This window comes from Elgaria multicarinata, chromosome 6 (assembly GCF_023053635.1).
Source record: "Elgaria multicarinata webbii isolate HBS135686 ecotype San Diego chromosome 6, rElgMul1.1.pri, whole genome shotgun sequence".
Classification (NCBI taxonomy): Eukaryota; Metazoa; Chordata; class Lepidosauria; order Squamata; family Anguidae; genus Elgaria; species Elgaria multicarinata.
This window is the reverse complement of record NC_086176.1, coordinates 82,224,062-82,241,804: the sequence shown is the minus strand read 5'-3', so window position 1 is coordinate 82,241,804 and position 17,743 is coordinate 82,224,062. Positions and strand designations below refer to the sequence as shown.

General features: G+C 39.1%; 1 protein-coding gene across 1 annotated transcript in view; it reads right to left on the bottom strand.

Annotated features, from left to right (window-relative positions):
• BDP1 (B double prime 1, subunit of RNA polymerase III transcription initiation factor IIIB) overlaps positions 1 to 17,743 on the bottom strand; it is a 51,708-nt gene that overhangs the window by 4,531 nt on the left and 29,434 nt on the right. Inside the window, exons 24-40 of the mRNA XM_063127915.1 lie at positions 16,917 to 17,127; positions 15,486 to 15,694; positions 14,937 to 15,159; positions 13,769 to 13,983; positions 13,110 to 13,497; positions 12,010 to 12,117; positions 10,589 to 10,622; positions 9,309 to 9,392; positions 8,340 to 8,670; positions 7,599 to 7,762; positions 6,942 to 7,089; positions 6,255 to 6,417; positions 4,631 to 4,682; positions 2,720 to 2,918; positions 1,714 to 1,918; positions 1,332 to 1,374; positions 625 to 913 (exon numbers count right to left, since the gene is read on the bottom strand). Coding sequence (XP_062983985.1) covers positions 625 to 913; positions 1,332 to 1,374; positions 1,714 to 1,918; positions 2,720 to 2,918; positions 4,631 to 4,682; positions 6,255 to 6,417; positions 6,942 to 7,089; positions 7,599 to 7,762; positions 8,340 to 8,670; positions 9,309 to 9,392; positions 10,589 to 10,622; positions 12,010 to 12,117; positions 13,110 to 13,497; positions 13,769 to 13,983; positions 14,937 to 15,159; positions 15,486 to 15,694; positions 16,917 to 17,127 — 3,066 coding nt within the window. The remainder of the gene's footprint in view (positions 1 to 624; positions 914 to 1,331; positions 1,375 to 1,713; positions 1,919 to 2,719; positions 2,919 to 4,630; positions 4,683 to 6,254; positions 6,418 to 6,941; positions 7,090 to 7,598; positions 7,763 to 8,339; positions 8,671 to 9,308; positions 9,393 to 10,588; positions 10,623 to 12,009; positions 12,118 to 13,109; positions 13,498 to 13,768; positions 13,984 to 14,936; positions 15,160 to 15,485; positions 15,695 to 16,916; positions 17,128 to 17,743) is intronic.

The following is a 17,743-nucleotide window of genomic DNA, read 5'->3' as shown; positions in this document are numbered from 1 at the left end:
TGGATTAACTATTTTGCTATGAATGCTCCTGAACAGAACTGAGGCAATTTACAGCTCTTTCAGTGGTATAATGATCTGATATTGTGTTCAAGTGAGCAGAGTAAGCTTATTCTAGTACTTGCTTTGAGCCTGCATACTACTTACACTCCTGTAAAACACTTCAACAGCAAACCAAGATAGGTCAGATATAATGTGTTAACCCAAAAACAAATTGTAGGTTAGCTTTTATCATCTAAACAGCCCAGAATTCCAGGTTCACATGCTACACTAACAACCTACAAATGGGAACGACTATAGGTTGTTATTGACAGTGGAAGCAAGGAGCGCACTAGAAGCAGCACACCTGCTCACTCCCACTTGTGCCTGGCAAATTCATGGGTTAGTTAACCCACAAATGTGCATTACATGCAAACAAGGTGACAAGAGTTAACAAGCAAATGTGGCTGGTGAGTGAGAGAGATTCAAAGCTGCTACAAGATTATTCCCCGGAACAACAATAGTTTAATTTAGGGCTAGCAGCCATAAAGTGGGCTGTTTCCCCACCCCTGCCACACTGCAGTGTTAAATAGAAGACTGTGGGGGGAAAGGGGCTAAGTATAATAAAAACAGCTGCTAGATAGGTACCTGGCTGGTGGTGGTTTTGGAAGGACTACTGCGCTTCCAACTTGCTCAGATTGTACAGATTTACAAGTATCAACAAAGTTTCTTTGCTTTTCACTTGTTTCTGCTTTTCCTGCATGAAGTGTTCTTGACACTTGCTCACTTGTACTAGCTGCTTCATCAAGCAGCTTAGCCCCTAGATTCAGAGAAGATTGCTCTCTTTCTTCTGCTTGTAGCTCTGTAGTTTCAGTTACTGGTCTATAGGTAGATGAGATTTTCTTCTTTGAAATGTTCAGTTTTTCTGGGGGAGTTTCTTAAAAAGGAAGAAAGAAACACAGACAAATATGCAAAAAATAGTGAGTCTGTTGGACTTGCTGCAGCTGAATTCCATTTTGCTCTATGTACGTATGTCATACGTCTTTTTCCCCACAGGCACATCTTCTCAAAGATACTCATTAACATCAGTTCTTGACCAGGACCCAACTAGCTCCATGAGCTCACAGGTTTGAGACGTATTTCTCAAACAGGATCTCCCCACCCCTCAACCTATGCTGCATGACAAACAGTTTTTGAAACAGGGGAAGGGGGACAGAATTAGCAAACGTTCCTTGAATAAGCCCAGAAGCTCTTTGGATCCTGGCTTATATTAAAAGCTATTTTTAAAAACTCGCATGTGTCAAGTGAGAATTTCTATGTGAATATTTGTATATTTGTTAACAAATTTCACTTACCAGCAGCTTTCCTTGGTATACACTTTCGTTTAAGTGAGGTCTCCTGCATTGAAGGAAATATGAAAATCAGAAAATAATTTGCTTTTTGGATATGTGTCTCAAAAACTCAATACAGTTGCTTCTCTTAATTGGTTCCAGCTTGTAAAATTTTCCATTAGATTTCTTGTATTTAGTCCCTGGGTTGGTTATATGTTTCCATAAAGAGTTAATTGCACAATTTGCTGCTGTTTATTTAAACATTGTATAATGCTCTGACATATCAGAAGAGCTTTCCCAGACTTGTTTCAGGAGCCATCCCAAGTTCTCTTACTCAACTGAAAGACAGCAGACCCAGAAGATACTTAGTATCACTATTTTGTGTTTCCCTGAAATAATCTCTGACCTTCTCAAAGCTTTCCAGGTTTTCCCCGGTTGAAAGAGTTTTTTTCTTTTCAGGAGGATCACCACTTCCTTTAAAAGCCGCAGTACATCTTTTCAGATTCTTCCAAGAGGTTGAACCCAGATCTCCCAAGTGTTTTGATGAAGCTACTTGCAATCCTCTTCTCTCTCTAGTGTTGTCTGGAGCAGCAGCTGTTACAGATCCAATGCTATACAATGTTGCCATGTTAAAATGGTGAAATCACTGAGATTTTAATTTACTTCAAAAAACTCATTAACAGGGAGGGAAATAAGCAGATTTAGGGCTACAATGCTCACTAACTCTACACTTTAGAAGAAGCTTCACTAAGATAAACAGAATTTCATTACAAGCAGTACAAAAGAACATTAGAAGTGCCATGTTGGATCAGACCAAGGGTCCAACTAGTCCAGCACTCTGTTCACACAGTGGCTGACCAGGGACCAACAAAGCAGGACATGGTGCAACAGCACCCTCCCACCCATGTTCACCAGCACCTGGTGCACACAGGCTTACTGCCTCAAATACTGGAGGCTAGTAGCCATTGATAGCCTTCGCCTCCAGGAATTTATCCAATCCCCTTTTAAAGCCATCCAAATTGGTGGCCATCACCACATCTTGTGGTAGTGAATTCCATAATTCAACTATGTGCTGCGTGAAGAAGTACTATTTTTACACTGAAAGTCTTTCCTTTTCTTGAGAACCATTTTCCTCTTTACCGAGGTAAGGCTTATAATGCAGTTAACATGCTTAGTTAATTTCTACCCACAATGGCAGAGCCCCAGCAGGGAGCCACTAACCTCCCTTCTTAATCTCTTCCCAGATACAATTAAAAAGTTAGGCCAATAGGGCAAGATGAGGAGCAGGTCTTGAACTCATAGAAGGGAACATGGTCTAGTTATCTCCAGTTGTAGGAAATCCCAAGAATAAACATCAGTTCATATTGAAGAATGAATGAATGAATGTGATATTGAAGTATATTTCTACTTACCTATGTGCTCTTGTCAGCTCCACTGAATCTATATTATCTGGGGTCAAAAATACTGGTGCTGGAAGTAATTCCTCAGACGTTTGTAGTAACGAAGGAGGTGCAATACTGCAATCTGCTGGATCAGCTGAGATTTCCACCAATGTTAAAATGAATGTTGGCTCCTCTACATCTGGATGTTCTTTGCTGCTGCCACTACTCACTATCACAATATACAAGTGGAGGGGGCGGGGAGAGCAAAACATTAACAATATAAAAACTTAAATTTTGTGTACTGTATTCTGTTCCAAAGCCTACCGTGTCTTTTTATCTTTACAGTTAAAGTGGGATGCAAGCACTGTAAGAAGAAATTAATATTGCTCCTTGTTGAGCCAGATAATTTTTGTTATTTTCTTAAAAATAAGATTTATTTTAACATTTTTATCCTGCTTTTCTAGGCAAAATGCTCATTCAGCTTGCAATGTTAGGATAAAACCAAATAAAATATAATCAAAAATAAAGCAACTGAAACAACAAGATCAGAAACAAAAGATCATAAATCCAATATTAAAAAAATTACTTGAAAAAGGGCCACATATTTAAATAGCTTTTAATGTCCACTCAAAAGCAGATAATGAAGATTCCAGCTAAGTCACTCTGGGACAGTATTCCATAATATGGGTCCATGATGGAGAAGGCTCTGTACAAAAGTGTGCATTGCTTTATATGCTTCATAAAGTTTTCAACAACTAACAACATTATATACAATATATCATAGATATACTGTATATCATAGATATACAATCATAGATATAGCCAAACAAAATGGAACCCAAATGTCTTCTTTAACCATATCTTTCTTGACTAAAACTATGCCTGTGAGTTTCATAATGTGCTGGCTGTGATTTTTTATTATTAAAATATTTATATGCTGCTTTTACATTTAAGACAGTTTATGACGTGTATTAAAACAAAACATTTGTTGAATTTAATGTGTTTAGCTCCTATTTTCCCAAAGTAGCTTTTCTTTTAATACCTTCTATGTTTGCATAAATGAGCCTTATGAACGATGTTGAAGGGCCATGTCTGATTAACTTAACTGCTAGATGTGTTGGGTAGGAGTAGGAACGCTGCTGGCCACTTCAATTGTATATCCTAATGGCCCTGCAACACAATGGCCCTATTCAGACAACACGCTAAACCATGCTGCTTAACCACAAAATGGTTAACGGAATGCTTTCCATTAACCATTTTGTGGTTAAGCAGCTTGGTTTAGCCGCGTGTTGTCTGAACGGGGCCATAGACATGTAGGCCCAGTTTGGGTTGTCAGGGTTGCAAACAATCAAGTGGCCTTCTGCCCACTCGCTACTTTCACTTAGCATCAGCTTTCATAAACAACTTTGGATTCCTTTTTCCTGGGTTGTCTGATGCAACATGTGAACCTGGAACAACCTAACTGTTGAGCGACAAATAGTCCAAAGTTTGAACCCGTAGTTTGTTGTTTGGTTAAAACTTTGACCCTCAACAACCCAGACTTCCAGGTTCACACATGTGCTCACTTTACACATATAGCCAGTAAAGTTAGTCAGAACTGGACCTAAACTAGTTCAAACCTTCACCACAAGGTTTTTTAAAATACGATTAAAATATTGACTGAGCCCATTACATGCTTCAATCTGAGAGAAATGCAAGTTGCTTACCTGTAACTGTAGTTCTTCGAGTGGTCATCTGTGCAGTCACACATATGGGCTCCGTGCAGGTGCAGAGCCCATATGTGTGATGCACAGAGACCATGAAGAAGAATTTAATGACTTTAAAAATGTCCATATTTGCATTTGTTTCTCTCCTTTTAGTCTAGATTGCAGATGAACATTTTATTTATCTAAAGCTAGTTTCCAAAAGCACCACTTGATCATAAAACAACATAAAATATACCTGCAGTCATCTCTGTGGTTGCTGAAATACTGGAATACTTGCTTGCTTCCGTCTAGTAATAAAAATAACACAATGAAAATATCAAACATGCCAAATGACTCTAGTAGTGAGAAAATATAAATGACATTATAAAACTATGAAAATGTCTCAATAGTTGCTTTTAAAGAATTACTTTTGTATTCATGTTGTCTGGGCAAGGCACAAACCCCTTAATAAATCAAAGTAAAAATATAGTCCCTGCCTCCAAAAAGATACTGCTAAAGAATAAAACAAAAAGGAATAAAGAGACTTGGCAAAAGTTATAACCCAATAGAAAGAATCTCTGAATGAAAGCACTTATGTGACATTAGCCAAGAATAAAATCTTACCTATAAATTTACCTTGTAACTACTTAGAAACAAATAACTCTGGCCTATAGCACAATCTTTGCCAAAAATGAGTCAGAAAATATTGCATTCATGAGCAAAATAAATAAATTCCTAAATAAATTCCTTAATTCCTATGTAGGCCATTTTTCTTGTAGGACTTGTTTCAGTCTAAAGATACACATGATTGCACCCTATGCTATTCTAATTATTGCATTGTTCATCCAAAAGCTCAGAACCTAGAGCTCCTTTTCAAATGACATCTTCCCTAGGGTGTTCCTCTCACTAATAACTAGCAAAAAAGTTAGTCCAAACATTTGTCAGTTTAACAGTCTGACATGTCTTTTCATTGTAGACAAGACTAAAAAAAATTGTCAAAAATCTAATTAGGCCTTAGAATTCAAAGCAGTATTTTGGGTAAACTAGATGAACTGCTTAACAACAAATGGGCACACGGAAACCTTTTTTAGAAAAGGAAGAGGTAGAGCAAAGAAAGAGAGAGGAACATATTATTATTATTATTATTATTAGTATTATTATTATTTTATTTATATAGCACCATCAGTGTACATAGTGCTATACAGAGTAACAGACAATATGCTACAAATAAGAATGTCCAATTTGTGCAACTACACACGCACACTAAGGGAGCAATCCAGCAGTCCCTAGCAGAGCGTAGGATCTTTCAGATTCTTCCTCCCAAATCTAGAGGCACTCCTATGACTTTAGGAGGAGGACTCTGAGAAACAATCCTCACCTCGCAGCCACCACAGAAAAAATTGTGATGCCCACTTCCGAGGTCACAAATCCAACCTCAGATGACCTCGTAGAGATCCAAAAGGGGGGCATTCCAGGGGTGGGGAAAGGAGAGGCCAGGATATGCCTCTCCAGTCCTGCCCTCAACAGTGTGACTCCTCTAGATAGGCTTAGAGATCCATCTAGAGGGAGAAAAATGCAAATGACAACGGAGAAGCAAAAAAGTCACCTCCCATTGCTCCTCCTGCCCTGCTGGGAGTAGCCTGACAGGGCACAGGATACTCAGAAGCCTCTGAGATTGGAGGTTTCTTCCTATTGGCCAGCAATCCCATAGGACTGCACTCTAACAGTATTAGGAATACCCTGAATTTACTACTGAATATGGTAGATTTACTGTAACAGCCTTCACTTTTTTATTTCATGTAGTATCTTTCCCCTTTTCTTATCTCCCTCCCATAAAGTAGCTATTTCAGTTATATAAAGCAACAAACAAGACTTCTTACTTGTGCAACTTCAACTGTAGACAGCTGTAGGCATTCAATAGGATCAGAAGCTTGGACATTAATATTTCCGTTGGGGTCATTTTCCAATTCAAGAGGGTAGGTTTCTGCTTCTGGAGAAAGTTTTGGAGCATTTAACTCCCATGTCTCTCTTACCAGGTTTTCTCTTTGGAAAAATTAACACAGTTTAACTTTATAAAATGTTTACTAGTTAAATATTATGAAATGTTTTTATACTGCATAGCTTGAAAGACATGGCGCCAGGTTTACGATCATTCTTTATCAAAATGAATAGATACCTTTAACCACTCCAGAAAGTATGTTATAGGGTGGCTATGTAAATGCACTAATAAATGATGAAACGTAAATAAGTTCAGCTAGTAAGGAATATGCCTGCTTTTTAAAAGTGTCATCTCCAAGTATCTTTAAGACAGATGTTTAATTACTCACATGCATCAAAAAATACTTGGAGGGAATGAAGAGGATTAATACATAAAGAATAAGAACATAGATACTATTTAAAAACCAACCAACAATATATAATCGTAAGTTTCCAACAATTCTGGTGAACTTCATCCAGAATATGTCCCCATTTTATAGAACATTCTACATATTCCAAGCACATTGGCTCACAGCGCCCAGGAGAGATACTAAATGTATTAGCATATAAAACAGAAATAGTGTTCATACCTTTCTGTGTCGTTTGTCTGTATGGCAGGGCCAGCACTTCCAGGCTGTAAATCTTGCTTCTCTGCAGAGCTGCTCTTAGCCAGCTTATCCAGTTTGAAATCCAGTTCAACTTTCTGCTCTTCCACAGCACTTTCTGACACTTTCTCCTCTGTTATTTTAGACAATAGAACTCCACTCAGTATAGGTTGTAAAGCATCTGTACCATTTCAGATGAGTTTCAACATTGACAGGATATCATCGTTCACATAATCCCTGACTGATCTTGTTATACGGAGGATAAAATTATGTGGAGTTTATTAGCTACAAAGAACACATAATTAGCAGCAAAACTGCATGTGGTTGTCTCGGAAGGACAGTCAACTATTTACTATCACTCAGTGGAAGAACAAATGTTGCATATTGCAATGATGCAAAAACTAATGTGAACCGCCCAGAGAGCTTCGGCTATTGGGCGGTATAAAAATGTAATAAACAAATAAATAAATAAAGGACTTAATACCCATGGCCCACACATTTTGGGGGTCGGGTGGGGAAAGACTTCAAAAACTTGATGCCCACTATGTCAATAGCCATAAAAAATAAAATTAGACAAACACCCAACAACCCTCAACCCCATGCATCTGAAGTTATCTTATTATAAGGACTGAGAAGACTTACCATTCTGGATTGCATTTGTTTGCTCCACACCTGAACTCAGAGCAAGAAATTTTTGTGGAGTGTTCCGGTTTAGCCCCAGGACTCTGTTAAGATTGGGTTTGGGTTTAGGAAAACTGCATCTTGCTATTCTGGATGTTTTACTTCCTTTGGAAGAAGATAAATCCCTGCAAGCAAACAGAACACGCCACTTAATGCTCTCAACTCTTGATTTTAACTTTTATCAGGCAGAAAAAGTAGTACAAATCTTCGATGGAAAATCGGAATTCCTTTGATAGTCCATCTCAGACATCTATTTAAAAGAAGTATATTATTATTATTATTTATTTATTTATATAGCACCATCAATGTACATGGTGCTGTACAGAGTAAAACAGTAAATAGCAAGGCCCTGCCGCATAGGCTTACAATCTAATATATGGTATATGGTAGGTTTGTCACTATCAAGTATAGCTGAAACAGATGCATGATGAGGTGCTTAGTTCCTGGCCACTGTGTAAGCTAACCCTACACATTTTTAACATTACATAAAGAAAAGTACTCAGGATACAGGACATGGCTCCTTGACAGCACTCTCACATATATTTAGATGGGGTGACTAGAAAAATGAAGTTGGGGTGGAGAAGAGCATGCAGAGGTTAATAACACAACTATGAAATCTCAAGATATCAAGGTAATAATACTTATATCCTAAAGAATAAGTGGGATTCTTAACTAAACAATATCTAGTATAGTAACACAAACCTGCCAACTCGAGTTGTTTCCTGTGAACATTCTTCCAAAACGGGTGAATTGTGATACTCTGGAGCAACTTCATTTGCACTGTGTGAGGAAACCACTTCATTTTTTGAAGAGGCAGGCCGTGATATGTCAGTTGCTTCCTGGAAGCACTCTTCCAAACCTGATGGTTCAGTACCATGATCTTCTGTAGCAGCTTTGTTCGTATTGTCTGAAGAAACTAATTCATGTTTTGAAAGGGCAGAACATGCCACATTACAATCGACTATACTTTGCTCTTCATTATGCTCATCTGGAAAGCTATTGGGAACATTCAGTTCATCTTTGCTGGGCAATTCTTTTTTTCACAAAAAGAAAAAATTGGGAAAATATACCATTAATTTATGTATATTTACCTGGGAACATTCAAATTCTGTAACGTCGACTGACTCAATATTCCAAAAAATTAAAATTTGAAATGTTAAATAAAAATAACTAAATTTACTATAGCATTCTGCAATAAAAATACTCATGAAACTAGAAACACCAAGTTTTGCAACTGGAATAAGTTCTATAGCTTTTATAAATCTGTACATTTTATATTGAGTCCACGGGCTATATTGCCCCCAGATTCTGCTGTGGGTCACCTGACATCAGGGTGTGTCATCAGAGGCAAGTCCCTGCCCCTGACATCATTGGGTCTCTGGCTGAAGCATCATCTGGAGCTCTTCCAGACGATGCCTCATTTGGGGAGCATGCCGGCTTTTCCTAGCAGGCAAAAGTTTGAGCGAACCCAGCTCCCCAACTGAGGTGCCGGCTAGAGGAGCTTTGTTTGGCCAAGGCTTTCCCCAAAGTCTGCCTAGCTGTGCTCACAGTGCAAGAAAGAAGGGGACAGGACATGAGGAAGAATAATATGTTATATTTCCATAGCATTAGCACTTGTTTTGACACAGACACACAGAGTTGTAAATCCCTGTATGATGATACTGATTATACCTTGGCTGCTGATATTTAACTGGAATGCTGGATCTCTCATTGCAAGTAAAGTCATGGCTGCTTCAGTACTTCCATCATTAATCCCTGAAAAAAGAGTGTTCATATGTATGGTTATAAACAAAGGGACAAACAATTCACATTTCCCTAACCTCCCCCTCAATTGCTTTTTGCTACATTTAAAGACAGAGAAAATGTTTTTGGAGCATCTTAGACGTCAGAAGCAGTGTTTAAGTATCTGCACAATTCAGCATCACTCATCTATCAATTTCAAAGTGGTTTCAATGTATTTTACAGTGCAATCCTATACATGTCTACACAGAAGTCCCATTATTTTCAAAGGCGCTTACTCCTGTTTTCTACCAAGGGCCACATTCCCTCATGGGTAATCTCTCAGGGTTGCATGTTGATGGTGAGTGGGGCCATAGCCAGCAATGAGCTGGGCCAGAACCAAAAGTGAGTGAATACCCCCTTTCTCTCATTCTGCTGCTGCCACTCTCTTCTTTCTCTCTTTCTGCCACCCAACTTTTCTCTCTCTTCCTCCTCTTTCCTACATAGCTGGCTGTCAGGAAAGGGGCAGATTTCTCTCGCTAGAAGTGTGAACTGATCACAGGCAGAGGGCTTTTGAAATGCATGAATTTAGGCCAAGGATCACAGGTTGTCCACCCCTATTGTTTAGGATTTTAGATTTAGGGTAAAATTGATTGTGCCCTCACTGCTCAGAATCTTCCAAGAAGATGAAACCGGCAGGGCAGGAGGAGTGGTGGAGGCGATCTTTACCTCCCCATCCTTTGATCTGTTGAGTTTTTGGTAGATGGGCTTTTAAGACCATCTAGTGAGAGCGCTTTGGAGAGGGAAGGAATGAGGCTCAAGATAAATCATATCCTGGCCTCTCCTCCCCACCCATCAGATTTCTCCCTTTTCTCCTGCAAGGTCACTTTTCCGATTTTGGATGGCAGCTGCCATTGTTCTTTCTGCTCCAACTGCAAGGGGGAGGATCTCCAACTCCCCTTCTGAGGTTGGAGCGCTGTTTCCAGCCTTGGAATGTTTTTTCTGAGCAATCCTATGGCCTCTGGGACACTCTCCCAGATAACACTGGATTGCTCTCTTAGTGGTTAGTAGTTACTTAAATGAATGAGAGACTTGGGGGGGGAGGTATCTCCTCTTTAAAATCAAACAAAAACAGTTTTTAAAAGGATCAGTACTACTAACATTCACAAGTTAATTTGGAAGACCTGAATGATGCATTCAGTTGTTTAATGTTTACAACCTGGACCATTTACCTGTTTGCTTATTTTGTTCTTCTTCTGTAATAACCTTAGGAGGAAAAAGGGAACACAGGTCAACTACTACATTTCTAAATTTTATTTTCAATTAAATTAAATTCTGCAGATTAGATTTTTCACTTAGCACTGCTAGTGACAATAGAAGCCTCCATAAACAGGGGATAAGATTCCAACTTAAATATTGAGAAGGGGAAGTGCATTGAAGAAAACAAGAGCCATTCCTATATTAAAACGAGGAATTATAGTATTCTCTATTTCAGTGCAAAATCTCATGCACTGATATCAAGCAAACCGGGACGAAGCTAGTGCAATCCTTTTCTCCCACAATGGCTGTTGTATTCTGTGAACCAAACCATACTAATAACCCATGGTTTGTTAACCACGGACAACCCACAAAGACAACTCATGGTTTGCTGTTGGGTTAACTGTGGGTTGTTTGTGATTTAACAAACCATGATTTCATAGCAAGGCTGGGTTCACACAACACAACAATAAACAGTTCAACAATCCATGGTTCAACGACAGCCCACACTCAACCATTCTCAACTTTAAGTGTGGGTTATTGTGTTGTGTGAAGCCAGTTGATGTGTAAGTTCCAAATCATGTCGGAACAGAACTACGATATACCTGGAACATGGGGTTGTGAATATATCCAACACAATCTTTACTCCACATCCACAACAAAACAGTGGTGGGTTCCATTCCCTCTCCACTGCCTTTTTAAATCCATTATTTACATGATGTTGGAAAAATGAACTGGCATTTCACTAGCAGTATAATAATAATATAATAATTTATTTATTTATTACCCACCTCTCCCTCTGGATCGAGGCAGGGAACAACATAAAATACAAAAATACTATTAAATACATAAAACTGATTTAAAACATGTAAAACTAATACATTATTAAAATAACAGCCAGACAGCTTAAAATTCGACTGGATAAGGCCTGCTGGAAGAGATCAGTCTTTATAGCTTTTTTAAATTCAGAAAGACCGTTAAGTTGGCAAATCTCTCCTGGCAGGCCATTCCACAGCCTGGGAGCAGCAGAACAGAAGGTCCTTTGGGAAATGGTTGTCAGCCTAGCTTTTGCTGACTGAAGTAAATTAAGAACTCACTTGAACAACTGTGGCAAGTAAGCGACGGTTGCAAGGCGGGAATGAAAAAGATGAGAGAAACATGGTGGTGGACAATTTGCTACAGTCGTAAAGTGTTACAGAGTTCTCATTCCGAACACTTCTGTTTAACAGCTCATTCTGACTGTCCTAGGCACTCTTACATTTAACACTAAAGAAAATGGTTTTCTTTCCGGAAAGGTGGTCAAAAACGTTTTAAATAAATAGATTAATTAAAATCAATAAGGTATAGTTTTAATAAAATAAATATATACCATAAACAGGGAAATAAAAATACTTACATCTTGTAAAGTGTACAAATCTTTATCTCCCTGTATCACAGGCTGATCAATTACACTCAGTTCGTGGGACAAAAACGGCTCATCTGCAACATTCTCATATATCTCGACCTGTCGGAGGTGAGGGGAAGCATGACGACTCAGCTTAGTCCCAAAAAAGCAAAAAAGACCCCCCAAAACCTAACAGATTCCCTGTATATATCGTGATTGCTTTCTGCACACTTAAAGATATCTGAACTGAAGCCACACTATATTTTCAAAAATAATTGAGAAGTGCCTAAAGTTTCACAGTTCCCAAGACAGAAATCTAAAGAAGTTCATGCAAAAGCTCAAATAAGACTTCCTTCTAGTAAGTATGCAAAAAACTGCAGTTCTAACCTGAAGTATACACAATGAAGGAAATAAAAATATTCAGATGAGCAATTCCTAGTGGGAAAGAGGGCTGGAGAATCAGGTCACATCAAATTGTTGGAAAAGGACCTTGTGAACAAGTTACCAGCCTGCCAGCAATGCAGATCATGGAAAACAACTTCAGATTGTGGAATGAGCCACCAATTCATTCCAGGGGTGGACAGACTTTCAAGCTTGCAGCATCTACTTTGTTTTTACTTGAAACCCAAAAATCCGCCAACTGGATCAGGTGCAAATTAGTGTGGAGGGGTGATCTTGCACTTAGAATTAAGGAACAGGTCTCCTTTTGTTTTCAATACCAGACCTGAGTTCACAGTCCTCTCACATAAAAATCCACCCTGGTCATCTTCATTTTAGCAGCCTGACTTTGGGTGGGAAGGGAGCCTTATTGTTCTTTCTTGTTGATCTACCTCAAATTACCCAGAGATCTACCAGTATATCTCAATCATAATGCCCACTCCTAATGTAGACGGTCGTTCTCATGACAGAATGACTTTTCAACTCTCTTTTCCATTAATCTATCCCTGCTCTTCAATGCTTAGTTAAACTGTCTTGAGCCTACTATGTATTGCTTTAGGCCTGAAGGATGTGCTAGGTAGCACTTGTACATATGGCCAATCAGACACATGGAATGAAATGGCATATGCCTCATTATATTTGCAGTCATCTCTTTATAGGGATTTCTAGCATACCTCTTCCATAGTTTCTTCAATCTGCACAGGAACTGGATTGGGAGACCGAAGCCCTTTGGGGACAAACACTGGAGCTTTATTTACTTCCTCTGGTGAAAAGCATTCAACTTCATAGTCTGGCTCAAAGTCGTCATCATCACCATCATCATCATCTTCTTCTTCCTGAGAAGAAGCCCTAAGCGTCACCAGGTTAACTTTCGAACTGCCATATTCTTTTCTGGGTTTCTTACGAAGGGCTGGTCTTAAGCTTCTGCCTCTGCTAACATTTGGTTTAACCTTCTGGTGGTGCTTTCCCTTTTCACCATGGACGTTCTCGTTTTCAGTAGTGGGGACTGTCCTTGAGTCACAGATGGTTTTCCTCTGTTTCAGTGTCCTTCCTGGTTGTTTTCTAAGTATAAAAGAAGATATTTTGATGAAGCAGAATTGTTTGGAAAGGGTGGAAAAGCAAGGAACAAGCCTTCAGGGTGTATAATTATATTTCCTATATGAGGAAAAGGACACCAGATGACGGGCAACTTTCAAAAAGTTGCATACATCTCTTCTTTTAGGGGCCTGCATTTAAGTGTCCTATGTAAAGTATCCTAGTTTATTTATTTATAAAAGCATGTATATCCCACCTTTCCATTAAAAAAAGGATCACGTTCAAAGTGTGTTTTTACCCTTTCAATGTTTCAGATGCTCTCTCGTGGGCAGAGGGGGGCTTAGAGATTTCTTTTGGGATTTGCCTTTCACTCCCTGAGGACTGCTCTGATGAGTCACATTTCCCAGAGTCCTTACTTCTTGTCAGAGATCCTGTCCCAATGCTACCTGTGCAATTTTTTTGCCTCAAAGATTCAGAAAATGATGCAGCTTCCACCAAATTTCTACGATTGTGCTGGAAACAATGAAAACATGTACCAAGTTAAGTATGTGTTAACTTTTCAGTGTACTTTATAAACAACTTGAAATCTTCTCCCCCATTCACTCAGTTTTAGATAAAAACAGACAAGCGAGTTTTTTAAAACTCAGGCCAATACAGCACACGCTTAAATCTCATTGAAGCAGCATATATCTTTACCTTATACCAAAGGAAGCCTTCTGTTTAACACATTTTTTTGTTAATTAAGAAGGGCCAATCTCAAGAGTACTGAATCCAATGACAGATTCTGCTGAAAGAACAAGGATTTCCTGCCTCAGTCTCATTGCAGCTTTATGCGCCCCCTGAAAAGTCGCTCCTCAGACTTGGGGGACTTTTTAAAATAGTCTGTTTGTTTTATTACATTTTTTATACTGCACAATAGCCACTGGGTGGTTCACAAAACAAAACTTAAAACCATAAAATACAGTAACATAGCAAAATATAATTTAAATTTAAAACGAAGTAAAACCAAAGTGAAAGCCAGCAACAGTGCAAACTTCAGTGTTCAATGTGGCCTGGAAGGATGCATCGGGTGTGGGGTGGAGAATCAGGGGGACACCCTGTGTATGAGCAGAAGTGTTTTCCATGTTCATATTATAACTTCACAACAGCCAAGCTATGGTCTTATGCATTATTTCAGATGAATCACTTCTATAAAATTTGTTCACATGCTACTAAAGACGGCTGAGTAGAGAAAGCGTACAAAAGTCGACTGACGTCCAGCTTGTTTCTGCAAATCCAGCAATAAAAAAAACATCAGAAGTTCATTCAGGACAGGGTAAGCAACTGGTGGTTTTCCAGATGTTATGGCCTACATCTCCCATTAATCAGCCCTAGCCATGGTGAGGAATGATGAGAGATGGAGGCCAAAACATCTGTAGGGCCACAACTTGCCCACCCCTGATTTAGGATGACCAATCAGTACTTACCATTACTGTGGATATTTTTCCAGAGTTGTTGCCATGTAGGGTTGCATCATTTTCTGTAGCTCTTTCAGTCTTTCCTTCTGTGCTGGTTTCTGCTTCTAAAGAGGCTTCTTTCTTTTTTGCTGCTCGGGCTAGGTTTGGCTTTGGCTTCTGAGGGTGACCCCTCATGTGCTGGATAGGCTTTATGCTTTTTGATTGTCTTATTTCTTGAGAGGCAGAAATATCACTACCCAAAAAGCAAAAGTAATGACATACACTGAGATCATTCCAGTTTTTAAGGAGCCCTGAAAACTTTTTTTTTTTTGCAACTGTACTTTTGGTTGCCTAAATCGCATGAATATTTTTAAAAACCAGAAACAAGTTCAACTATTTAAGGCTCACCAACCGAAACTCAATAAATGTGAGACACACAAAGAAGTAGCACAAGGAAAACGAACCTATCTTTCTCTTGCAAGATCAGTGAAAGTACTAGTCATCTGTGGTACGCAGACAATAATGGTGAAACTAGGCTCTCAAAGTCACATTCCATTTATTTATTGCAACTTATTTTACCTTCCAGGAATATCCCGGTGCTTTCCTTCATCATCCTCTTTAAGCACACACATTTCTTCCTGGTCTTTCAGAAGTTCACATCCCTGTGACTTCTCAGAGGAAGAATGTTTCTTCTGATCAATACACCTTTTTGGTGATGGGGCGTTACTGGATTCTGACCTTTCTTTTTTCTCCAAATTACTCAGGGGTGCTTGGACACTGACTTCATCCTTGATGTTTAGAACACATGAGTATGTTGGTTTATTTAACACAACAGAACCGTAAAGACTTCATCCATATCATGATACAGAAGTTAGTCAGAAACAGAATTTCCTTGAAGAGTCTTAAGATGCTTAACATAACTCTCAGGATTTTTTCTTCAGTTTTTGATTTTCTGTTCGACTCCTGTGTAAATTTGTTAAATTATGACTGTGGTATGAAATGGAAGTTTGGTCTTTCTGGCTCATGTAAGTTTTATCCCACAGTAAACCGCCCAGAGAGCCCTGGCTATGGGAGCGGTATATAAGTGTAATAAATAAATAAATATAATATAAACCTGCTAGTCCTTAAAGTGCTATAAGACAGTCCATTGTTTAATGAAAAAATAACTTTTTAATATGTAACATACAGTATATGCAGGGAAAACTCTGAAACTTAGCAAGAAAAATTGGAAGGTGGGAAATTACTTAATTTCTTTTTAATTGGATGTGTGAGAGAGCTATTGGTTGCAACTGGACATCACACTAAATTATGGTTTAGTACTTCCACACAAACTCCCGCACTCCCCTCTCCTCCTCTAGGATAGCCATAAGGAGTTTGGAAGCTTTCACTTCTGCTTTTGACTAAGCACAATTTGCTGTATCATCCAAATCTGGAATTGTTATTAATTTTATTTATGGCTAGTTTCAAGCAAGCCTACTTCAAACTGTGGTTTACAAAGCTGGCTTCTTTGAAACTAAGCATAGTTAAGATTAAGCCACAGTTCCAAGTTCAGATGTCATGGCAAGCTGTACTTAATCAAAGCAGATGTGAAAGCTTCCAGACTGCTCCTTGTGGGCACACCAGAGGAGTGGGAGTGGTAAGGGGAAATGTGCAATCCCAGGGGGCACTAGACTCATTCACATTCTTGCTAAACCATAGTTTAACATGCTGTTCAAATGCAATCTTTTTGTTTCTGGAAACAATAACATGCATTTGGTGGGAAAGGCAGAGATTAATAGTGGAATCAAGTGGCTGTCAGCTACCTATCACCATCCACATGTAAGGAAGAAGTGCCCTCATTCAAGAACATGCACTGGGAACTCCCAACACAGACCCCCTGATCCCCCACCCCACCCCTACCCCATGCTCAAAAGGTGGCCTGGAAAAATAGAAACCTGATATGATATAAAACAGATAGTTTCCAGTTAAAGCAGTGGTCAGAAGCAGGAAGAAGCTGGGTAAGTAGCTAACCTTCGGTGCGTTCAGATCATCTTTCTTGACCACCGTTATTTCTGTTTTTCCTACTTCTCCCTCAACTGGAGCACTAACATTTTCTGTCACAGGTTCTTCCTTCTTGCCATTCGTCCTTCCAAGATTGGGCCTGGCTCTCTGGAATCGCCCTCTCACCAACTGAGCTGGCTTGATAGTATATGACTTATCTTCTTGGGAAATGGGTTTTCCTCTGTCGCACAATGGATAAAACATTACTCAAGCGATTCAACAGGTATTTCAAACAGCTACTTGCATATTGTGATGCTAACCCTTAAGGCTCATGCCACTCCCGTTCAAAAAAAAAGAAGACATCCACATTCATTATTCAAAAATTCTCATTGAAGGCACTTGAACATTAAGTGAACACAAAGGAAGTGAGGCAGGTGGCTACCAGGAGGAGGGCCTTCTCTGCTGTGGCACCCCGGCTGTGGAATGAGCTCCCTAAGGAGGTTCGCTTGGCACCTACGTTATATGCTTTTAGACCCTTTTTATTCTCCCAGCATTTTAACAGTCTATAAATAAATTTTAACTTGGTGTTCTAAATTTGTAATTTTGCATTGCTGCTGTTTTTATCTGGTTGAGCATTTATATTGTATTTTATATTATGGTTTTATACTGTTGTTTTATACTTTGAATGTTTTTAATTTTTGTGAACCGCCCAGAGAGCTCTGGCTATTGGGCGGTATAGAAATGTAATAAATAAATAAATAAATAACATTAACTGGGGGAGAACAAAATAAGCCTTCTTGTCCTGCTGTGTCCTCTAGCGGCCACTAAGTGCAGTAACTGAGAGTCCTCCTATAACC